Source organism: Palaemon carinicauda, chromosome 6, assembly GCF_036898095.1.
Source record: "Palaemon carinicauda isolate YSFRI2023 chromosome 6, ASM3689809v2, whole genome shotgun sequence".
Taxonomy (NCBI): Eukaryota; Metazoa; Arthropoda; class Malacostraca; order Decapoda; family Palaemonidae; genus Palaemon; species Palaemon carinicauda.
In genome coordinates, this window is record NC_090730.1 from 13720901 (window position 1) to 13743192 (window position 22292).

Here is a 22292-nt window from a genome sequence, read left to right on the forward strand (position 1 = left end):
TCCGGCTTCATGGACAGTGACCGTGTGAGGAGGAGCTGGTAAAGGTTCCTCTTGGTGAATAGTAATCTTTATTACTGACTCAAACCACGAGTTGTTGATGAAAGTATGGTGAAATTATATATATTTTTTTCTTGGTGGATATACTGTACATTTAGTTAAAACATCAAGGGATTCTCTCTCTCTCTCTCTCTCTCTCTCCTCTCTCTCTCTCTCTCTCGATAATGAGCTTAATAAACATTAATGTTTTCATAAATGCAATCGTTCGTTGTTTATTTGGTCAATTTTATATGTAAATGTCACTAACAGGAGACTTTGTTTCCAAAACGTTTTATGATAAGACGAACTAAATATGAATTAGTGTTGTGTGTGTGTAGAGAGAGAGAGAGAGAGAGAGCGTATGTTACATTGTTCTCTCTTCTTTATTAGCCGTCTGAAAGATCGTATCTTTAGCAAGTACGCACGCATTCTCTCTCTCTCTCTCTCTCTCTCTCTCTCTCTCTCTCTCTTACTCTCTCTCTCATTCCTATTTTTGCCCAGGCTGTTACGCCCGCAATTGTCATTTGCGAATAGAATTTACAGTTTTGTCACATTATAATATACGTTTGCTATATTGTTATACTGTAGTCATGGCTACAACGTAGACTGTTGACTGGAAGAGAATAGTATATCAGTTGACTTGGCTTTGAATTATGTCAATATGTACGTGGTAGTTAGATGACTAGGGATTTGCAGGGTGTAGGCTAGAAACCTCATGCCTAAAAGAACTGGGAACCAGAAAGTAAATAGTCTTTGGAGCCACCCGTGTTATAGGAACTAGAAGCAGTGAAAGAACTGAGAACCAAAAGATAAATGGTATTTGGAGCCACCCCGTATGAGGGTAAGAACTTGAAGCGGCGATGAGTTGCAAATTAGAGCATTTAAAATTGCAATTAGAACCAGCATAATTGATTGGTTTGAATAAGTCACGAAGTATCTTTCGTTTGTATCTTGAATTAGTAAGTTGTATTTCACTCAGATATTTTGTTGTATTAGTTTTTTGTATTATCAATGAGGATACAGTACATTATATATATATATATATATGTATATATATTTATATATATATATATGTATATATAATATATATATATATACATTATGTGTTTGAGGGGTTTTTATGCTTTGATTTCTCGGGAATGCTTGAAGTTGACATGCCTTTGTATTGCCAGTTAGTCATTTTAGTTTCAAAGTAAAATCAAAGTAATGTAATTAAACGTATAAAACTTTTTTTTTTTTTTTTCTTAGAATTCGCAGACATACCAAATGAAAGGAGATATGTAAAATAAAACAAGAAATTTAAAACAATATAAGTATAAGAATATACAATATTTCAAACTGGTTAATAGAACTATTACCCCACCGATTGGGATCACATAAAGGAATATACTTCTAATGATAAATTAACAGTCTATTTAGCCAACCGCAAACGGGGTTCATCAGCATCTTATTCATCGGTATCCCTTCTCGAGTCCTACTAAGATATAGCAGTCAATCGCCGGCAGGTCCACGAGGCTTAAGTAGGCCTGCTTCTGTAGTATCCACTCGATACCCGAGCAGCAGAGCGGGTTCTCATCGGCGCCAATGTACGTGTCGTATTGCTTGCTCAGTATGCTGTCGAGGATGGGCTGAAACGTTCGAAACGAAATTTTAGTCTGCTTTAAAGATTGGAAAAGGGTGAAATAAGTATGGCAGGCGTAGTGAAGATTACGTTGTTGATAAGTGTGTCACGACTGAGATGGTGTAGGCACATGCTAAGGATGGGTGCTGGGGAGAGAGTGAGTGGGGCTTGGGAAGAACCTGCCATAGGGAGAAAATCAAGAGAGAGTTAGATGGCGAGATAAGGTGGGAAGAAGATGCTGGGTGGTAGAGGATGCCTTTGTTAGAAGACAATGAAGAGGGTGCATCAGGCAACCGACCCCATAATGCAGGGATAACTGTGGGAAAGAAGATGAGTCTGAAGCTGGAATAAAAATGCGTTGATTCCAATGAGGCTGCTCTTTGTGGTCGGCCTCGTTGGAATTCGCATATTTGTAATTCAAGCTTCAGCTCGCTCTTGGCTAAAACTCCCAAATCAACTGGCTGGGTGGATTCAGCCATGAAGGGAATGTGAGAGTGCTATTACGTACTTTAAAGGCTTTGGCCAGGATGTGGAAATACTGTATATTGCATATCCCTTGGGAAATTAGAGTTTTTGTGCAAACTCTTATATAGTAGAATAAAATTATTGAAAAATGCTATTGCATATTTTTAGAAGACTAGAAATAAGGGAATAAAAGAAGTTTGTTTTAAATTCTAGACTTAGGATAGTACCTCAGATGTAGTATAGAAAACTTGTAGCTTGTTAGATAATTCGTGTTTCCTGTGACTTGGATGAAATTTAATGTTACTACGTAAACCACTCTAGGACCTACCTGGAGTGGAACTTCAAGCCTTAACCTATCAGATATCTTTGGGCATGCGTCAACAGGTAGCTTAGCACAGTTTGGTTATCCCAAATCAGATATACTGTGTCCCTACTCAGAACTGAAAGAACATCTTTGCTGCAGTGCTTGATGTTCTAGATTGCAAGCATATAGCCTAAACCTATTTAGTCTTTATTTAGATCATACTTGGTAGGATACCTAAGTAGCTCGATTTCATAGATCCAATTCGTTTAGATCTTTTTATTATAAAGACATTTCTACTTGGGCAGTTATAGTAGATAAGCATTATTGTCGTTTTAACCAGACAACTGGTGTCATTCATTCAGATAGTCTTGTGGCATACAAAGACTCATATTTTATTTACTGTGGCAAGGTCTTACCCTATAAATATGTCTTTTTGATACTAACACTACAGGGTTTGGTAGTTTTATCACTTTCTCAGGTACCACTTGCTCTGTCTGATTAAAGAACTATTTTTACTTGATGAAACCTTCCTGCACCAATCGGTACCTTTTTGTTTTACCTTATCTGCGGATTTGTCCCTTCTACCTATATTCTCTCATTGTAAAACCAGGTTTGTTCCGATTGATTTTACCTGGTCAATAATCTTGCATCTCGCCTTGGCAGATGCATTGCTACTACTGGAATAGATACCCTTTTCCCCAATTGATATGTAAATACTGTAAATGGCCAGATATTGCATTCCCTTCCCAACCAGATACTTCATACCTTCAGTGTTCAGATCACTTATGTGATCAGATACCGTAGATCCCCTTGGTCAGATGCAGAGTCTGTTTGGCCCCTTACTACTTTTTAGCTTTCTATTATACCCATATTAATTTTTACTTTCTATTGTAACTGGGGAAGGGATCCCCAGTTACACAGGGATGCTGAACGACCTTCCAGGCCCAGGTGTTTGCCCTCATGAGCCAAATTAATAACTCCACCTGAATCGATAGACATGTTGTCAGACCCTGGTTTCACTTGTGTTGATAACATACCTGGAAGACGGAGGCGTTTAGTGTTCTCATGCGATTGTCATAGAGTTCCAGGAAACTTGGCTGTTCTTTGCTGAATGCATAGTCCTCTATGTTTGATATTTGATTCTGGTCTAAGTACAGGACCACGTCGGATGAAGAAAATGTAAAAGCGTTTGCTTGGATCGTCTGAAGACTGTTTCTGCTCAAGTCCAATGTCTGTAAAATCATAGAGATGATCATTTTGCCTGCTTTATTTTTTGTCTTTTTCCTATTTTTGTCTGTTATTTGCTACTTTTTTTAACAAATGAAGGAGTCGGTCAATTTTTTAATGTGTGCCGTATATTTCCTCTTGTTTGACTTGAAATTGGTAGTATCATTACTATTTCATAGATGTTTCAAACATTTAAAATGAAATGATCCAGATTGAATTATACTTTTTGTACTTACCATAAGATTCGGTAGATTAGCAAATGCAAAGCTGTCTATGTACTTGATGTTGTTGGCATTTAACAGGATGGTCTCTAGTTTGGGTATGATGTGCAAGGGGCTGACGCCCTGTATTTTCCCGTAGCCGAGCTTGAGTTCCCTAAGTTCAGTGAATTTATGAAGCTACGAAGAAAAAAATGTAGTTAAGTTCAGTGAATTTATGGAGCTGCAAAGAAAAAAATGTAGTCAAGTTTAGTGAATTTATGAAGTTGCGAAGAATAAAATGCAGTAAAGTTCATTGAATTTATGGACCTGGAATGAAAAAATGCAATCAACTTCGGTGAATTTATGGACCTGGAATGAAAAAAAAATGCAATCAACTTCGGTGAATTTATGGACCTGGAATGAAAAAATGCAATCAACTTCGGTGAATTTATGGACCTGGAATGAAAAAATGCAATCAACTTCGGTGAATTTATGGACCTGGAATGAAAAAATGCAATCAACTTCGGTGAATTTATGGAGCTGCAAAGAAAAAAAAAATGCAGTTACGTTCAGTGAATTTATGGAGCTGCAAAGAAAAAAAAATGCAGTTAGAGTCAGTGAATTTATGGAGCTGCAGAGAAAAAAATGCAGTTAAGTTCAGTGAATTTATGGAGCTGCAAAGAAAAAAATGCAGTTAAGTTCGGTGAATTTATGGAGCTGTGAAGGAAAAATGCAGTAAAGTTCAGTGAATTTATAGAGCTATGAAGAATGAAATGCAGTTAAGTTCGGCGAATTTATGAAGCTACGAAGAAAAAAAATGCAGTGAAGGTCAGTGAATTTATGGAGCTACGAAAAAAAAAATGCAGTTAAGTTCATTGATTTTATGGAGATACGAAGAAACAAATCCAGTTGTCAACACTACTTTCAAGAGAAACAATGACAAAATAATGTTATAGACCAGAGACTTTAGAGGTGCAAGACTTGCCTCTGATCGCCTGCGATGCCACGTTTCCCCATCCTGTTAGTCAAGGAAATATGGCACCATCGCAACCCTTTGTATTTGGATGGTTGTAATAGAGTTTTATGTTTTCTTTTAAAAGACCAAATTGGTATGCTTGATTCTTTGCCACCGATGTAAATTTTTCACTTTAATTTATGGCCCCCGTGACAGGCTTTGTTATAACAATTGACTTAAGCAGAATTATTTTGATATATTAGTCAACGGAAAGATGGAAGGTGTGATGGAAAATTTGATCTCATCCCTTCTGGAAATTGATTGATTTCGCTTTATATGTTTTAAGAGATAATGTAATATTTGGCCCTTACCAGATAATACAACTCATCCTTATATTTAAGAGTTCATTTTGATTATAAACAACTGATTAGGATGAAACTTATCTAGACTGGTTTCAAGACAACTGCTTATCACCGGTTAAATCTGGTTTATAACCAGAAAATTATACGATAATATCATCGAAGGTTGATAGATATAAGATTGTTCTTTAATTCTTACTAATAACTGGAATCTCTTTTAGCACAATAATTCCTTGCTTTTAAAAGTAAGACAAGAACCGTTTAAAAACAGTACTCTATTAACAATCTAGTCGTGTACAAAAATAAAAATTATCAAAATGAGCGTTTAAGGTTATTATTATAATACACTGAAACGGTGTTATGTATATGAATTCTTTCAGTCATGACCGATGATAATAGTCTAAATGTATCAAGGAAGTCGAATGTGTTTTAAGAAAAAAGAAAAAAAATAGATATGGATAAGTAATAACAACTAAAAGCGCAGAGACCAATAGATATGAATATACAGAGGAAAATAAACCGAAGAAATAATGAAAAATAATAAAATCACAGGCATCTCGAGGCGTTCTTATTAGGGTAAATATTTAGAAGTTCCTTATACACATCTCCCGCACGATGATCAATAATTGGATCACGGGTCTACTTGACAGTCGACGGGGCCTGGCATTTGCAATCGCTCAGAGATTTAATGTGGGGAAGTGGGCAATTGTTAGGATGGCTATAGGCTTTTTATTTGGTTAGATGTAAATCTCTCTCTCTCTCTCTCTCTCTCTCTCTCTCTCTCTCTCTCTCTCTCTCTCTCTCTCTTGTCATTTTGTATTTATATGTAATTTAAGGAGTTATTTTGTCTATGAAAATATATGATATAATTTTTATAGCTAAAATAATACCTTAAAGAGTTGTTAAAGGTGAAAGATAAAAAATAGCTGATCTGAATAATAGAAGTAAGGAATTCAATCTTCTAAGTTGTTATGATTATAGGGGAAATTGTTAACATTTTGAATCATATTACTTTGTTTACCAGAGGTGTATGATAGGAATTTGATTGAGACATCAAAAGGGAACTGAAGTAATCTTAGTTTATACTACAAGAACAATTGTGCGTAACGAGAATAGATAAGCATGGGATAATGTATAGAGGAAACTGGGATGGTGAAAAGTGTATGTAAATAGAAAGGTTAGGAAAGGTGAAGAGGGAAGCACAAGAGAAGTGCTCTATTGATAGAAGTGGATAGCGTAGTATGTTTAGAAGGGTATAACGCAATTCTGTTGAGCTATTGTATGGTATAAAAAGACACACCAATGCGTACATATGTGAATGTGACCAAACTGACTGTGTAGTATATACAGCCCGGAGCCCCTTTGCGTCAATAGGCGTAGGAGATGATGCTAGAATCTTTATAGTACATGTGTTTTTATACGATTAGGACACTCATGTACGTACTTAGGCAAGCTAATGCTACAGGAGCTAGTGTGATAGGAATAGTGTAAAGGAAAATCTGCTTTAACGAAGGTCCTTGAGAGGATGTCATGAGCATCCTGATCTCATTCAAGATAATGCGTGACTTGTCTTCCAAAACGAAGACCCTCACATCATGTGGAAGTGAAGATAGTCGGCTACTGTCCTTTTTTTAGTATGCTCTCTCTCTCTCTCTCTCTCTCTCTCTCTCTCTCTCTCTCTCTCTCTCTCTCTCTCTCTCTCTCTCTCTCTCTCTCTCTCTCAAAAGTGCAAATTATTCTAAAACACTTCATTTTGATGATGTAACTGAAGTGTTTGAAAGGGTCTTAGTTAAAGTGCTCAGATCTCTGTAAGATTCATAATTTCCATTTAGGTTAATATTGACCTTTAGTGTTGCGACACCATTTTAACTCAAAACGAGCGAGTCTTATTAAGTAATGTAAGACTGAGTAGCTATCTGAGCTAATTTTCTCACATTTCAATAACGTGCTTCAATAACGTCTAGAACGTGTAACCGAACAAAGACCCATTGAAGTAAATATTTAGGGTTCTTTTTGGATCTAAGATGCTCTTGTTTGACGTGTTATGCTGGAAAAGTCAAAATATTTACCTCGTTTACAGTCTCCAGATTACGAGTAAATTAAATCTATTTAAAGGGAGATGTGTAATTCAGCATCCTCCAGTGCTTTTTGTCATTTTCCAGTGCTTCCTAGCATTTTCCATGGACCCTTTCATAACATACTTCCCTAGAAGCCTTAAACATATCCCTTTTACAAGAAAAAAAAGGCGCTAAATAGCTCTTCTATTCATTAAATTTCGAAGCCTTTGGGATAAGTTTCTCCCTGGTTAACCCCAAAGACAGTAACGATTCGGGACTCACCTCTTCAAAAGGGAAGAAACTCAAGTTAGGGTTGTAATCCATCTGAATGAGCTGCAAGGTGTTCTCGCTTCCTGCGAAGGCGTTCGCTTCCACCCCGTGCAGGTCGGTGCTTTCGATGACGACCTCACGGAACGCGACCTGTCCGAAGGTGCCCGCCAGCAGGGTCGTTTCGCTGGGATCCTGTAATCCTACGCTGTACACCAAAAACCTCGTGAAACTGGAAGAAAGTTGAACTTTGTTAAACTGTGGAAGGAAGGTGAACTTTGTGAAACTGTGGGAGAAAGGCGAACCTCCTGAAACTTGAAGAAAGGTAAACTTTGTGAAACTGTGGAAGGAAGTGAACCTTATTAAACTGTGGGAGAAAGGTGAACCTCCAGAAACTTGAAGAAGGGTGAACTTTGTGAAACTGTGGAAGAAAGGTGAACCTCGTGAAACTGTGGAAGGAAGTGAACCTTGTGAAACTGTGGGAGAAAGGTGAACCTCCTGAAACTTGAAGAAGGGTGAACTTTGTGAAACTTGAAGAAGGGTGAACTTTGTGAAACTGTGGAAGAAAGGTGAACCTCGTGAAACTGTGGAAGGAAGTGAACCTTGTGAAACTGTGGGAGAAAGGTGAACCTCCTGAAACTTGAAGAAAAATGAACTTTGTGAAACTGTGGAGGAAAGGTGAACCTCGTGAAACTGTGTAAGAAAGGTGAACCTCCTGAAACTTGAAGAAAAGTGAACTTTGTGAAACTGTGAAAGAAAGGTGAACCTCGTGAAACTGTGGAAGGAAGTGAACCTTGTGAAACTGTGGGAGAAAGGTGAACCTCCTGAAACTTGAAGAAAAATGAACTTTGTGAAACTGTGGAGGAAAGGTGAACCTCGTGAAACTGTGGAAGGAAGGTGAACTTTGTGAAACTGTGGGAGAAAGGCGAACCTCCTGAAACTTGAAGAAAGGTAAACTTTGTGAAACTGTGGAAGGAAGTGAACCTTATTAAACTGTGGGAGAAAGGCGAACCTCCTGAAACTTGAAGAAGGGTGAACTTTGTGAAACTGTGGAAGGAAGTGAACCTTGTGAAACTGTGGGAGAAAGGCGAACCTCCTGAAACTTGAAGAAGGGTGAACTTTGTGAAACTGTGGAAGAAAGGTGAACCTCGTGAAACTGTGGAAGGAAGTGAACCTTGTGAAACTGTGGGAGAAAGGTGAACCTCCTGAAACTTGAAGAAGGGTGAACTTTGTGAAACTTGAAGAAGGGTGAACTTTGTGAAACTGTGGAAGAAAGGTGAACCTCGTGAAACTGTGGAAGGAAGTGAACCTTGTGAAACTGTGGGAGAAAGGCGAACCTCCTGAAACTTGAAGAAGGGTGAACTTTGTGAAACTGTGGAGGAAAGGTGAACCTCGTGAAACTGTGGAAGGAAGGTGAACTTTGTGAAACTGTGGGAGAAAGGCGAACCTCCTGAAACTTGAAGAAAGGTAAACTTTGTCAAACTGTGGAAGGAAGTGAACCTTATTAAACTGTGGGAGAAAGGTGAACTTCCTGAAACTTGAAGAAGGGTGAACTTTGTAAAACTGTGGAAGGAAGTGAACCTTGTGAAACTGTGGGAGAAAGGCGAACCTCCTGAAACTTGAAGAAGGGTGAACTTTGTGAAACTGTGGAAGAAAGGTGAACCTCGTGAAACTGTGGAAGGAAGTGAACCTTGTGAAACTGTGGGAGAAAGGTGAACCTCCTGAAACTTGAAGAAGGGTGAACTTTGTGAAACTGTGGAAGGAAGTGAACCTTGTGAAACTGTGGGAGAAAGGTGAACCTCCTGAAACTTGAAGAAGGGTGAACTTTGTGAAACTGTGGAAGGAAGTGAACCTTGTGAAACTGTGGGAGAAAGGTGAACCTCCTGAAACTTGAAGAAGGGTGAACTTTTTGAAACTTGAAGAAGGGTGAACTTTGTGAAACTGTGGAAGAAAGGTGAACCTCGTGAAACTGTGGAAGGAAGTGAACCTTGTGAAACTGTGGGAGAAAGGCGAACCTCCTGAAACTTGAAGAAAGGTAAACTTTGTGAAACTGTGGAAGGAAGTGAACCTTATTAAACTGTGGGAGAAAGGTGAACCTCCAGAAACTTGAAGAAGGGTGAACTTTGTGAAACTGTGGAAGAAAGGTGAACCTCGTGAAACTGTGGAAGGAAGTGAACCTTGTGAAACTGTGGGAGAAAGGCGAACCTCCTGAAACTTGAAGAAGGGTGAACTTTGTGAAACTGTGGAAGAAAGGTGAACCTCGTGAAACTGTGGAAGGAAGTGAACCTTGTGAAACTGTGGGAGAAAGGCGAACCTCCGGAAACTTGAAGAAAGGTAAACTTTGTGAAACTGTGGAAGGAAGTGAACCTTATTAAACTGTGGGAGAAAGGTGAACCTCCTGAAACTTGAAGAAGGGTGAACTTTGTGAAACTGTGGAAGGAAGTGAACCTTGTGAAACTGTGGGAGAAAGGCGAACCTCCTGAAACTTGAAGAAGGGTGAATTTTGTGAAACTGTGGAAGAAAGGTGAACCTCGTGAAACTGTGGAAGGAAGTGAACCTTGTGAAACTGTGGGAGAAAGGCGAACCTCCTGAAACTTGAAGAAAAATGAACTTTGTGAAACTGTGGAGGAAAGGTGAACCTCGTGAAACTGTGGAAGGAAGTGAACCTTGTGAAACTGTGGGAGAAAGGTGAACCTCCTGAAACTTGAAGAAGGGTGAACTTTGTGAAACTGTGGAAGAAAGGTGAACCTCGTGAAACTGTGGAAGGAAGTGAACCTTGTGAAACTGTGGGAGAAAGGCGAACCTCCGGAAACTTGAAGAAAGGTAAACTTTGTGAAACTGTGGAAGGAAGTGAACCTTATTAAACTGTGGGAGAAAGGTGAACCTCCTGAAACTTGAAGAAGGGTGAACTTTGTGAAACTGTGGAAGGAAGTGAACCTTGTGAAACTGTGGGAGAAAGGCGAACCTCCTGAAACTTGAAGAAGGGTGAATTTTGTGAAACTGTGGAAGAAAGGTGAACCTCGTGAAACTGTGGAAGGAAGTGAACCTTGTGAAACTGTGGGAGAAAGGCGAACCTCCTGAAACTTGAAGAAAAATGAACTTTGTGAAACTGTGGAGGAAAGGTGAACCTCGTGAAACTGTGGAAGGAAGTGAACCTTGTGAAACTGTGGGAGAAAGGTGAACCTCCTGAAACTTGAAGAAGGGTGAACTTTGTGAAACTTGAAGAAGGGTGAACTTTGTGAAACTGTGGAAGAAAGGTGAACCTCGTGAAACTGTGGAAGGAAGTGAACCTTGTGAAACTGTGGGAGAAAGGTGAACCTCCTGAAACTTGAAGAAAAATGAACTTTGTGAAACTGTGGAGGAAAGGTGAACCTCGTGAAACTGTGTAAGAAAGGTGAACCTCCTGAAACTTGAAGAAAAGTGAACTTTGTGAAACTGTGGAAGAAAGGTGAACCTCCTGAAACTTGAAGAAAAGTGAACTTTGTGAAACTGTGGAAGAAAGGTGAACCTCGTGAAACTGTGGAAGGAAGTGAACCTTGTGAAACTGTGGGAGAAAGGTGAACCTCCTGAAACTTGAAGAAGGGTGAACTTTGTGAAACTTGAAGAAGGGTGAACTTTGTGAAACTGTGGAAGAAAGGTGAACCTCGTGAAACTGTGGAAGGAAGTGAACTTTGTGAAACTGTGGGAGAAAGGTGAACCTCCTGAAACTTGAAGAAAAATGAACTTTGTGAAACTGTGGAGGAAAGGTGAACCTCGTGAAACTGTGTAAGAAAGGTGAACCTCCTGAAACTTGAAGAAAAGTGAACTTTGTGAAACTGTGGAAGAAAGGTGAACCTCGTGAAACTGTGGAAGGAAGTGAACTTTGTGAAACTGTGGGAGAAAGGTGAACCTCCTGAAACTTGAAGAAAAATGAACTTTGTGAAACTGTGGAGGAAAGGTGAACCTCGTGAAACTGTGTAAGAAAGGTGAACCTCCTGAAACTTGAAGAAAAGTGAACTTTGTGAAACTGTGGAAGAAAGATCGTTTCAGATAAGAGGTCGGGCAGATTTGGCGATAAGTGAAAACATTCATAAATGTGTACATTCTTATGTGTGTAGACAGTTGGGACTGTTATCTGTTATTTTTTTTATTCAGTTTAAGCCTTAAGACTCATGGTGAGACTTAAAATAATGGGATTAGGGTAATAATGGAGAGGGCTTTCGTTTAAATTATGGGTTTATGAGTTTGATTTTGCTCTGTTCCTCATTTCATGTTATCAAATATGATAACGAGTGAATAGTTAGAAGTTGATTATGAACAGGATTAAATCTCTCTCTCTCTCTCTCTCTCTCTCTCTCTCTCTCTCGCTATATATATATATATATATATATATATATATATATATATATATATATATATAAACAATCCCTTTCTTATTGTCATTAGTATTATTACTAGCTAAGCTACAACCTCTAGTTGGAAAAGCAAGATGTTATAAGCCCAAGGGCTCCAACAAAGAAAAATAGCCAGTGAGGAAAGGAAATGAAAGATGAACAAGAGAAATAATGAACAATTGAAATAGAATATTTTAAGAACATTAACAACATTAAAATAGACCTCTCATATATAAACTTTAAAGAGAAACGAATAACATCCTGTTAAACTTTTAGATATTGTCTTTACACATAACTGTTATGTAACTTAATATAACTGAAATAATTTGGTTATCACCAGTTCTATCTTTTATCTAAGTCAAGAGAAGTATTTTTGTACCTTATCTGATAGATTCAATCTCACTCTGATACGGATCTGATGTTTCTGATGTCCTTTGGCGATGCATACGTTATTACTATTTTTTTATTATTATTATTATATATATACATTATAATATATATATATATATATATTATATAAAATATATATATATATATATATATATATATATATATATATATATATATATATATATATATTATAATTGAAGAGAAGGAGCCTCTAAGGATTCTATTTTATCTTATGGCTACAACACGATTGAAAATATCCTTGAATTATTTCATAATACCTAAATGACTTTAGGTTTATTTATTTTGTCTTTATTATCAGCGTGTTCTATGTTTTTTTTTTATATATATCATTCGCGCTTTTTATCATAAATTCTTTTATTAAGCATAAATCATTAATGATAATATTAATGGTTTCCTGGTATTTTTCATATTTTATCGAATACGATTCTTCGTTCATTCAACACTACGCCAAGATCTCCTTACACTTAGCGCTACGCCAAGTGGTCGGGTTGTTCGTAAGACTCATAATTATGCCAAGTCACTTCTCTGATGAAAGATTGCGCTAAGAGTATATATTGTATCTTATCTTTGTTTCTCTGATAAGGTTTTATTATACAAAGAGCGGTTCGAGATGTCACTATGCGTTCTTAATGAAATCATGATTTGAGGAAAGAGAAGAATGAAAGTTTGTTTCTATTGCCGTTGTTTTAGTGTTATACGTGCTGGCCAAATATATTGGTGACCTGCTTTCTTATATGTAAATTTTTAAGCTAGGTGAATTATATGATTTTTTGTATATTTCTGGATATTTTTTATTTATTTATTAATTTATTTCCAATAGTTGTTAATTAGGTTTTCATTGTTTTCTTCGACTTTTATTAAATGTCTTGATGAAGATTATTTAGAGATAAATACTACAATGGCTATTGATTTACCGTTACTGAATTCTAAAAACTTAGACGAAAGAACCAAAAGATTGATTGCAATACAGAAACTGGATGATAAGAGCACACGAAAGAATGGAAAACAGAGTGATTTTGCCAAAGACGGAATTGAAGCTATCCTTAGAATAAGACCGAATTGAGGGTAGAGGAATTTAGGTGAAAATTGAAATAACATGATAGAGTATGTGACTGAAATGAAAACAAGGATTTAGCTAAAGACATAAAATGAATTATGGAACATGAAATGGATATGACAACAGAAGAATTATAATTAGAAAAAAAAAATATAGGAGAATGAATGATGGAACACGAAGAGGAAATGATAACAGAAGCATTGAGTCATGAAAAATAATAATACGTAGATGAATGATGGACCACGATAGGCAAATGACAACAAAAGGATTGAATCATACAAAAAAATGATAAGAGGACTATGGAATGCAGCACTAATAAAACGTTAAGAATTGAATGAAACTTAAAGTGATCTAAATCAAGCTACCCTGATGGCACCACAAACACACACTACTCCGTTTTAAATCAACACCATCGAAGCACTCACAGAACAGGAAAGTCTTCAGTTTTAAATCAACACTATCGAAGCATTCACAGAACAGGAAAGTCTTCAGTTTCCTCTTGAAAGCTTTAATATCTTCAATCTTTCGGATGTCTATCATTCTGTTGTCATTTGCATATCGTGGTCCATCATTCATCTACGTATTATTTTTCATGACTCAATGCTTCTGTTATCATTTCCTCTTCATGTTCCATCATTCATCCTCCTATAATTTTTTTTTCAATTATAATTCTCTCTACTCAAGAGCTATCCTTAAGCGAGCGCAACAAGGAAGGCATTTCTCATTCAAATCTCCCCGAAATAATATACCTTCTGTCAATGAAGTTGGTCGTGCTGAAGATCTCTTTCACTCTGGTGAAGTTCCCCGTTGCCGAGCAGTTGATGACGGCAGTGGTTGGGTCACAAGTGCAAGGGTATAGTTCTTCGGCTGAAAACAGAATGGAATGGGTTGTGAAATAATTGGATTCATTAAGCTGGTGCTTTAATTAATACATTGAAATATAGAGATTTTGAAGGGCGTTGTATCCCCTATATAATAAAAAGCAAGTGTTTGGGTATGTGTGTGTATATATATATATATATATATATATATATATATATATATATATATATATATACATATATATATATATAGATTGATAGATAGATAGATAGATATGTATGTGTGTATGTATATATAATATATGTGTGTGTGTGTAGAGAGAGAGAGAGAGAGAGAGAGAGAGAGATTTAACCATATTTTTACGGATCACATACAATAGTATTTCATATATATATATATATATATATATATATATATATATATATATATATATATATATATATATATATATCTTTTTTATATTTATATATATATATATATATATATATATATATATATATATATATATATATATATATATATATATCTATCTTTTTGGTCACGCCCATCTGTCTCCGTCCCTTGAGTAGGGGAGAGGAGTGGCCATACGTAGGAGAGGGGATGTTATGTGTACGTGTGTGTGTGTGTATATATATATATATATATATATATATATATATATATATATATATATATATATATATATATATATATATATATATATATATATATATATATATATATATATATATATATATATATATTATATGTGTGTGTATAGAGAGAGAGAGAGAGATTTAGCCATAATTTTTACGAGCCGTGTGCATTAGTATTTCATAATCTAAATGCTTGTATTTTTATTTCTGGTACATTAATCGTACTTCTTTATGGTCTAATTATTCATCACATCTAGCCATGTTTCAAAATTTGTTTTTCATCGTTCGAAGTGTGAACATGATCGTGATGTTGCATGTGTTGATGAATTTGTTGACAATTTATCTTGTTTCTTTAATAGGCGTTTGATTGAAAGGGGTTTGAAACTTTGTAGTTTCAAAACTCCTCCGGAATTTTTCCAAATGAAGGAACAAACTTAAGAATTTATTTAAGCGTGTACTTATGATGTGACTTACAGTATGAATATGTTTTCTTTGTTCCTTAGGGAGGCCGAATCATTACCTCCGCCAATGAAGTTGGAAGGAGGTTATGTTTTCACCCCTGTTTGTGTATTTGTGAACAGCTTCCTGACCATAATTTTAATCGTAGAGTAATGAAAATTGCAGGGATTAACTGTTGTTTAAAAAGCTGTAAATTGTTAAATTTTTGAAGGTCAAGGTCACGGTCAAGCAAAATGTCCAATTCACGTAATCAGCCATAGATTTGGACATCATTGTCACAGAGACTTCAAACTTAGTTCATATTTGAGTGCATGAAAATCCACGCCGATTAATACATTTTAAGGTCAAAGGTCAAGATCTAGCAAAAGGTCGAGAAATAAACTGCCGCGGCTGAAGTCTTGTCTCTGTCCAGTGCCCCTGTAGCTGTTATTGATATTGGTCGTAATCTTGGGGCCAAACATAATTTGATATGCAAGTCAGCAGCGTTCATTATTTTTAGCATTGAAAATATTAGTAAGACATAGATTTCACATTATCTCCTAAGTGTCTACATTTAAACTTCATATTCAATGGAAGACATATTATACAATATTTTGAACAAAATTAATAAAATTGTGCACTATATATAATATATATATATATATATATATATATATATATATATATATATATATATATATATATATATATATAGTGTATACATGCATAGTGTGTATGTATTTTATGATCAGTCATTACCTAGATAGTGGCTACGTACATATTTTGATGCTCCCCTCCAGAGCTATCAGTCCTGAACAGCACATTTAGTTACGTGTTTGGAAAAAAAAAATATTTGATGGAGGAAATTTCTTTTTTTTTTTTTTTTTTTTTTTTTTTTTTTTTTTTTTTTTTTTTTGTCTAAAAGTGACTAAACCTGTGAACATTAAAACAAAATCATTTAATAGATATATAATTCATAAATTGATATCTTTAAGATATTATGCTTATAGAGACTAAAATAAAGTATAATCATAAGAAACTTTTCTTTAGTATAATATATCCTGAATGTTGTCATTTATTACAAAACAGTGAAGCATTCTTTTTTTTTATACAAAACTGTTACGGAGTTATAGCCATAAAATTCCTTTACTATTGCATAGCAAAATGTTGGTCTCCCTCTCACTTAATTAGAAAATACTAGGGCTTGGAATTAAATATGTATCTTGACAGGGTTAAACAGGATTAATAGAATTCCGATGTTGAGTTTCCTATCTACTGGATAGACCGAGCTGGCTCATTGCTCCGGAACAAATAGATTTAACCTTGAAAGCATAACCTCCAAGGGTGTAACCTTTCTGGATACTCCACAATGCGCTTATCTTCTTGATCGATAAAGAAAATGCCAAGCCTCTCCCTCTCTCTCTCTCTCTCTCTCTCTCTCTCTCTCTCTCTCTCTCTCTCTCTCTCTCTCTCTCTCTCTCCACGCTTATCACAAGTCAGACTAGAGATATCGGATACAAACTGGAATTTAAAAGATAACACCATTCAATGTAGTAATTTCTAGACATACAAAATAGCAAATACATAGAACAGACTCCCAGCGGATGCCGTGAAGAGTAACACGGTAAACGAATTCAATAATAACTTAGACAAGATCATACAAAATCTCTAAACAAACTAATTCGCTCTATATCTCTCTCTCTCTCTCTCTCTCTCTCTCTCTCTCTCTCTCTCTCTCTCTCTCTCTCTCTCACAGCCGGTTCAACATTCGATTTTCCAATATGTCCTCTGTTAACCTAAACAAGGCACATACTGTAGATGTTAGAAGAGAGGATAGTTCCTAATGTCGGCGTCAATGACCTTCGATGTCAGGATGCCAGAAAACTCATTACCAATCAATCAATCATAAGATACCGAGTGTACGTGCGCGCGCGCAAGTGTAAATTACAAGAGTCGGCATAAATCCGACGAAGGGACCCTTATCTTCCCATTTGGGCAGTGAAATCTCCTAGGATAAGAACAGTGACTGACAACAAAACGAATGTATCTGACTGGAGAGGGGGGGGGGGCCTGGTTGCTGTGTTGGAGTCACGTTGTAGTGATTAATAGTTCAGCATGGATCAGAATAATTGATATATATGAAGCCAAAGCTCTCTCTCTCTCTCTCTCTCTCTCTCTCTCTCTCTCTCTCTCCTCTCTCTCTCTCTCTCTCTCTCTCTCTCTCGAAGAGAAAGGCACATTCAGAAGTGACTTCCTGCTTAAAAGTGAAGATTATCATATTAACTAAAGAAATATGTTAAATACATGAATTGTATTTGAAGGAATAAATTCAGTGTTTATTTGGGTGTCTGAAATTTTTGTTCATCACACACACACTTAGTTTTTATTTTGTTTTCATGGTGTTTCAAGATTAGGGCAGGGTACTAATTAAGATTATGATTATATATATTTCGGTTGCTTTTTTTTTTACTAATCTTCGTTGCATTCAAATCATGTTTCAAACTCCGCCCTCCAACCTATGGAAGTTTCCATTTCGGACATAACATTGTCCTAACTGTATCTGCAATGTATTGACCTTGAATATCTCTCATGACGACAAAAAAGTCATACATTGTGGGGGGTTTTCTCCAGTGTCCTTGGTTCTATTTATAACTAGAAAGGCACTCAGTAAAGCGCAGACTTCCGCCGTTGCAGCTTATTTCTTGGCCTTGACCTTTGACGTTAACATGTATTAATTGGCGTGGATTTTCATACACTCAAATATGAACCAAGTTTGGAGTCTCTGTGACAACGATGTCCAAATTTATGGTTGATTGCGAAAATTGGACATTTAACCTTGACCTTCCAAAATTTATTCATTGCCAGATTTTTACGTAACATTTAATCCTTGCAAGTTTCATTACTCTACGATTGAAATTGTTGCCAGGAAGCTGTTTTAAAAAATGACACAAACAGGATATAAAACATAGCCTCCTTCCAATTTCGTTGGCGGAGGTAATTATCACATGCTGGCATTCAGGACCCAGTGGGTTCTGCTGGCATTTCAGTACACCCCCACACTCGCTCACAATAGGGACCCTACTGTACCTTCCACCCGCGCTTAAGTACGAAATGTTGATCCCTGCTCTTTCTGTAGTCTTTAGGATGAATATCCAGCGCCTAACACATGTATCCCGTATTAATTAGCCCTTTTAACCCATGACGTTTCCAGATTTATCTTGAAGAGTTCATTGCATGGGCCCTCCGACCTGTCATTTCTTTAGCTTGTACTATAGCCGCAGACTCACGCAATTGTTTCACGATCCACCACGTAATGCGTTTTACTCACGATCCAGATAAAACTAGATCCTGGGTTTAATGTATTCCTGACAAAGAAGAATTTCTACCTTTTTTCGCTTTTATATCTATGACTCCAAGCCCACCTACTAAAGAGGTTATGGCATTAGGAATGTCTCACTTCTGAAACTTTACTGAAACAACGTATCATTCCTATCTAAAGAGAATAGACAATATTCCTTCTTATTTTCCTATTTGTATTCTGTCATTACTGTAGTAGCATTATCTTTCAATAACGTGTTTTTTTTTTTCTTCCATCTATGTGGAGTAAGCATGGTTGCCTTCATTTTGAAAGACTTTGCTTTGGCTTTTTGGGGTTAGACCGTAGTCCCGATCGGCTGCCCTACCTTACATCGCTTTAGGCCCCAGTAGCGTATGTTCATGTATTGTACCACCCACCAGCGTCCTTCCTGCCAGCAGCGAGGAGTCCTGGCGCTGTTAGGTCGACAGTTCGAGACAGCATTATACATATTACAATTATACGAGAGTTTCCTTATTTATATTTAAGGATTTTGCGGTAAAGTTCCCAACTTCCTCCTTACTGGGTTGATTCTTTTACTGAATCTCGGTTTTTTATTTATTTTTTTTTTCGAAGCATTGGTTCTTCACTATTTTCTCTTTATGTCAGTCCCTGGGGAAGAGATGGATAGAGTTTAGCCCTTGTTTCAGAAAAATATTGCTGGAACTGCCTTCAGGGTAAAGCAAGCTCTACCATTAACATTTCTGAACTTGTTTGATCATATTTTATGTTGTTTCTGGCGTAACATTAAGTATCTCTTCAACTCATTTTAGCCTTTTCTCCATTTTTATTTGTGGTCACCCTTTCCTGTCTGCCTTTTCACATCCATATGATTTACTGATGATTTAGCTCTTCATATCCTAGATTTTTACGTCCTAAACTATTCCTGTTTTTCTAACCAACCTCATGTTATTTTTTCATCGGCCAGAAGTAGCTTGAATCAGAGATCTCATAGTTACTCAAATTCAGATTAACAATGGGAACACGATTTGCAGCGAGGAAATACTACTATGAATTACAGGAAAATTACAAGAAGTAATTATAAGTGATATCACGTTCCTATTTTGAGGAAGAAATCAACGAAACATTAAAATCAATTACGAGAAAGTGAGAGATCATTTTCGAGGTGATTTGTAGAATATAAATCACACAACTTGGGGATATGAAGGAACGGTCACACGCACGGGTAGAGTTACCAGTAAAATTATCAGAATTTTATAGATATTGAAAGCAAACACCAAAATAGAAAAATAACAGAAACATTTTCTTACCAGTAGGACAGCGTATGATTTCTACCTTCTCCCGATGGTTTAGAGATCCACTGTGTCCATCATCAACTTTATTCAGATGTCTCATTAAAGCAGGTGGCACTTTTAATTCACTGTAGCTTTTGTTCCTCTTGGCAGCAATGGCTTCCAGCACTTTGGCCGTTTTGTCGACACCTCTGCTCGGATAATCAAGGTGGCCCTGTCGCCCTACCATTTCATAGCATGTGTCCTTAGCTACGTAGTTCTCTGGGCTGGGTGCTGTTTTGTTTAAACCATTTTGTACTTGATTCTCGAGGGAACTCTCTTTTAGAACATCCAACTGGGATCTACCAGCTGGATCCCCGGATGTTATCAACGAGAGATCCAAAGCTAGGAGAACTGATATTAAAAATTTCATTTCGTTGATGAGTTTAGAAGTCGAAAGCTTGTAGCTGAAGATATTCCCCCTTACTGTTGGATGGTTTTACAAGTCGGAGTATGCCTATGGCTGAAGATATTTTCAAAAATATCTTGATTATCCCCCTTACTTAGAGCTCCTCGTCTCACTTTAGTGAGCTTTTCACAAACCGATAGTAACTAACTTCCGTAGGGATAAGCGTTGCCGGAAAAGTGATGTGGTTGGGCGAACTCTCGTTTATATATATCAGCTGTGGAAGTGTAGTCATGGCGAAGATAAAACTAGTCGTACATGTTATTTTTATCGCGGAATTGAAAGGTCACAGAGAGAGAGAGAGAGAGAGAGAGAGAGAGAGAGAGAGAGAGAGAGAGAGAGAGAGAGAGAGAGTGGAAATTTTGTTGATTTAAATAGATGCATAATCGTTCTCTCTCTCTCTCTCTCTCTCTCTCTCTCTCTCTCTCTCTCTCTCTCTCTCTCTCTCTCTTCTCTCTCTCTCTCTCAGGAATATGAGAATTGAGAGAGAAATATGCATCTATTTAAATCATTCTCTCTCTCTCTCTCTCTTCTCTCTCTCTCTCTCTCTCTCTCTCTCTCTCTCTCTCTCTCTCTCTCTCTCTCTCTCTCTCTCTCTCTCTCTCTCAAGAATATGAGAATTGAGAGAGAAATATGCATCTATTTAAATCACAAGTCTCTCTCTCTCTCTCTCTCTCTCTCTCTCTCTCTCTCTCTCTCTCTCTCTCTCTCTCTCTCTCTCACACATCTTTTTTAATGATAATTTTAATCAAATGTCTGGAGTTGATTAATATACCACATTGTAACCTTTTTCTCTCTCAAATCCTTTAAGCCTTTTAAACTTTAATCTCCGTGATGGATGACGTACTTCATATAAGAAACTTTTTTTTATTATTATTAGCTGATAGGTAAGGTGGTGAAAGAAGTGTGAGGACTGTTAGGTAGCTAATCGTGGTAGGGAATCGTTTTGATAGTTATAAGTAAGAGTATTCTAAATTGTAGTTTAGTCATAATTTTATTTATATGAAAGTATATTTTTTTCTTGTTATGGTCTTAAAATTTATTACAATATTTGGTTAATTCTCTTTAGTTTTTTGTTCTTCCATTGTGTGGGGTTAGAGTTCTCTTGCTTGAGGGTACACTGGGGCACACTATTCTAATTTCTCTTCCTCATGTTTTGTTAATTTTTTGTAGTTTATATAGGAAATATTTATTTTAATGTTACTGTTTTTGAAATACTTTAGTTTTCCTTGTTTGTCACTTTCCTCACCGGGCTACTTTCCCTGTTAGAGTCCTCGGGCTTATAGCATCCTGCTTTTCCAATTAGGGTTGTAGCTGAGCAGGTAATAATAATAATATTAATAATAATGATAATAATAATGCCGGCGTAGCATTTTTTTATGCTGAAGTTAATCCTTGTGGATTGTTCAAAATTGGAGTGTTGGAGAGACCTGGGGTGGCTTTATAGTGAGGCTTATATTTCTCCTATTGATTGATGCTGTGCTTTTTGCTCGTTCTTATATCTTGATGGAGGAATTGGTGAGTTTAAGCCCTAATTCGGTAATCTTAATATGTACCACTGGCACCGAGGCCTTAGAACTTCTTGTAAATACTGGAGTATCAATGAAGTTCTCTGTTGCTCTTCGTTGGCATCATGCTCTTCTTAGACAGGATTTTATTTATAAAGGTACACTTACGCTATCAATGATTATAACATTATTAAGATCGTCTTAATGCTACGGCTTACAACCCATCAATCATTACAGTAGAATAGACCTTATATAATATTTACAATGGAATAATTGCCAATGAAATTCATAAGTTACCCATCACGATTCTCAATGCAGCTGTTCATTCATTATTACATTTATAATTTCGAAGAAAAATTTCAATGAATTATATCAGAAATTTATCTTTTTTTCTCTTTTTTTTTTCTTTTCTTTTATTAAATGTCGAACAATAATGTCAGCGAGGAAGGGTATTAATTGGTTTAAGTAAATCTATTCGCGAATTGATAAGTTTTTGATATCTCC

At 36.5% G+C, this 22292-nt stretch overlaps 2 protein-coding genes across 3 annotated transcripts in view; one reads left to right on the plus strand and one right to left on the minus strand.

Moving 5' to 3' along the window:
* Positions 1-22292, plus strand: part of Adk2 (Adenosine kinase 2) — a 118392-nt gene that overhangs the window by 70001 nt on the left and 26099 nt on the right. The window lies entirely within an intron of this gene.
* LOC137642432 (oplophorus-luciferin 2-monooxygenase non-catalytic subunit-like) lies at positions 1357-20468 on the minus strand. The gene is made up of 6 exons (XM_068374981.1): positions 19854-20468; positions 14082-14199; positions 7507-7723; positions 3890-4051; positions 3464-3658; positions 1357-1664 (listed from the first exon to the last, which is right to left on the minus strand). Exons 1-6 carry the CDS (start codon positions 20245-20247, stop codon positions 1488-1490), a joined length of 1263 nt encoding a protein of 420 aa, XP_068231082.1. The 5' UTR covers positions 20248-20468; the 3' UTR covers positions 1357-1487.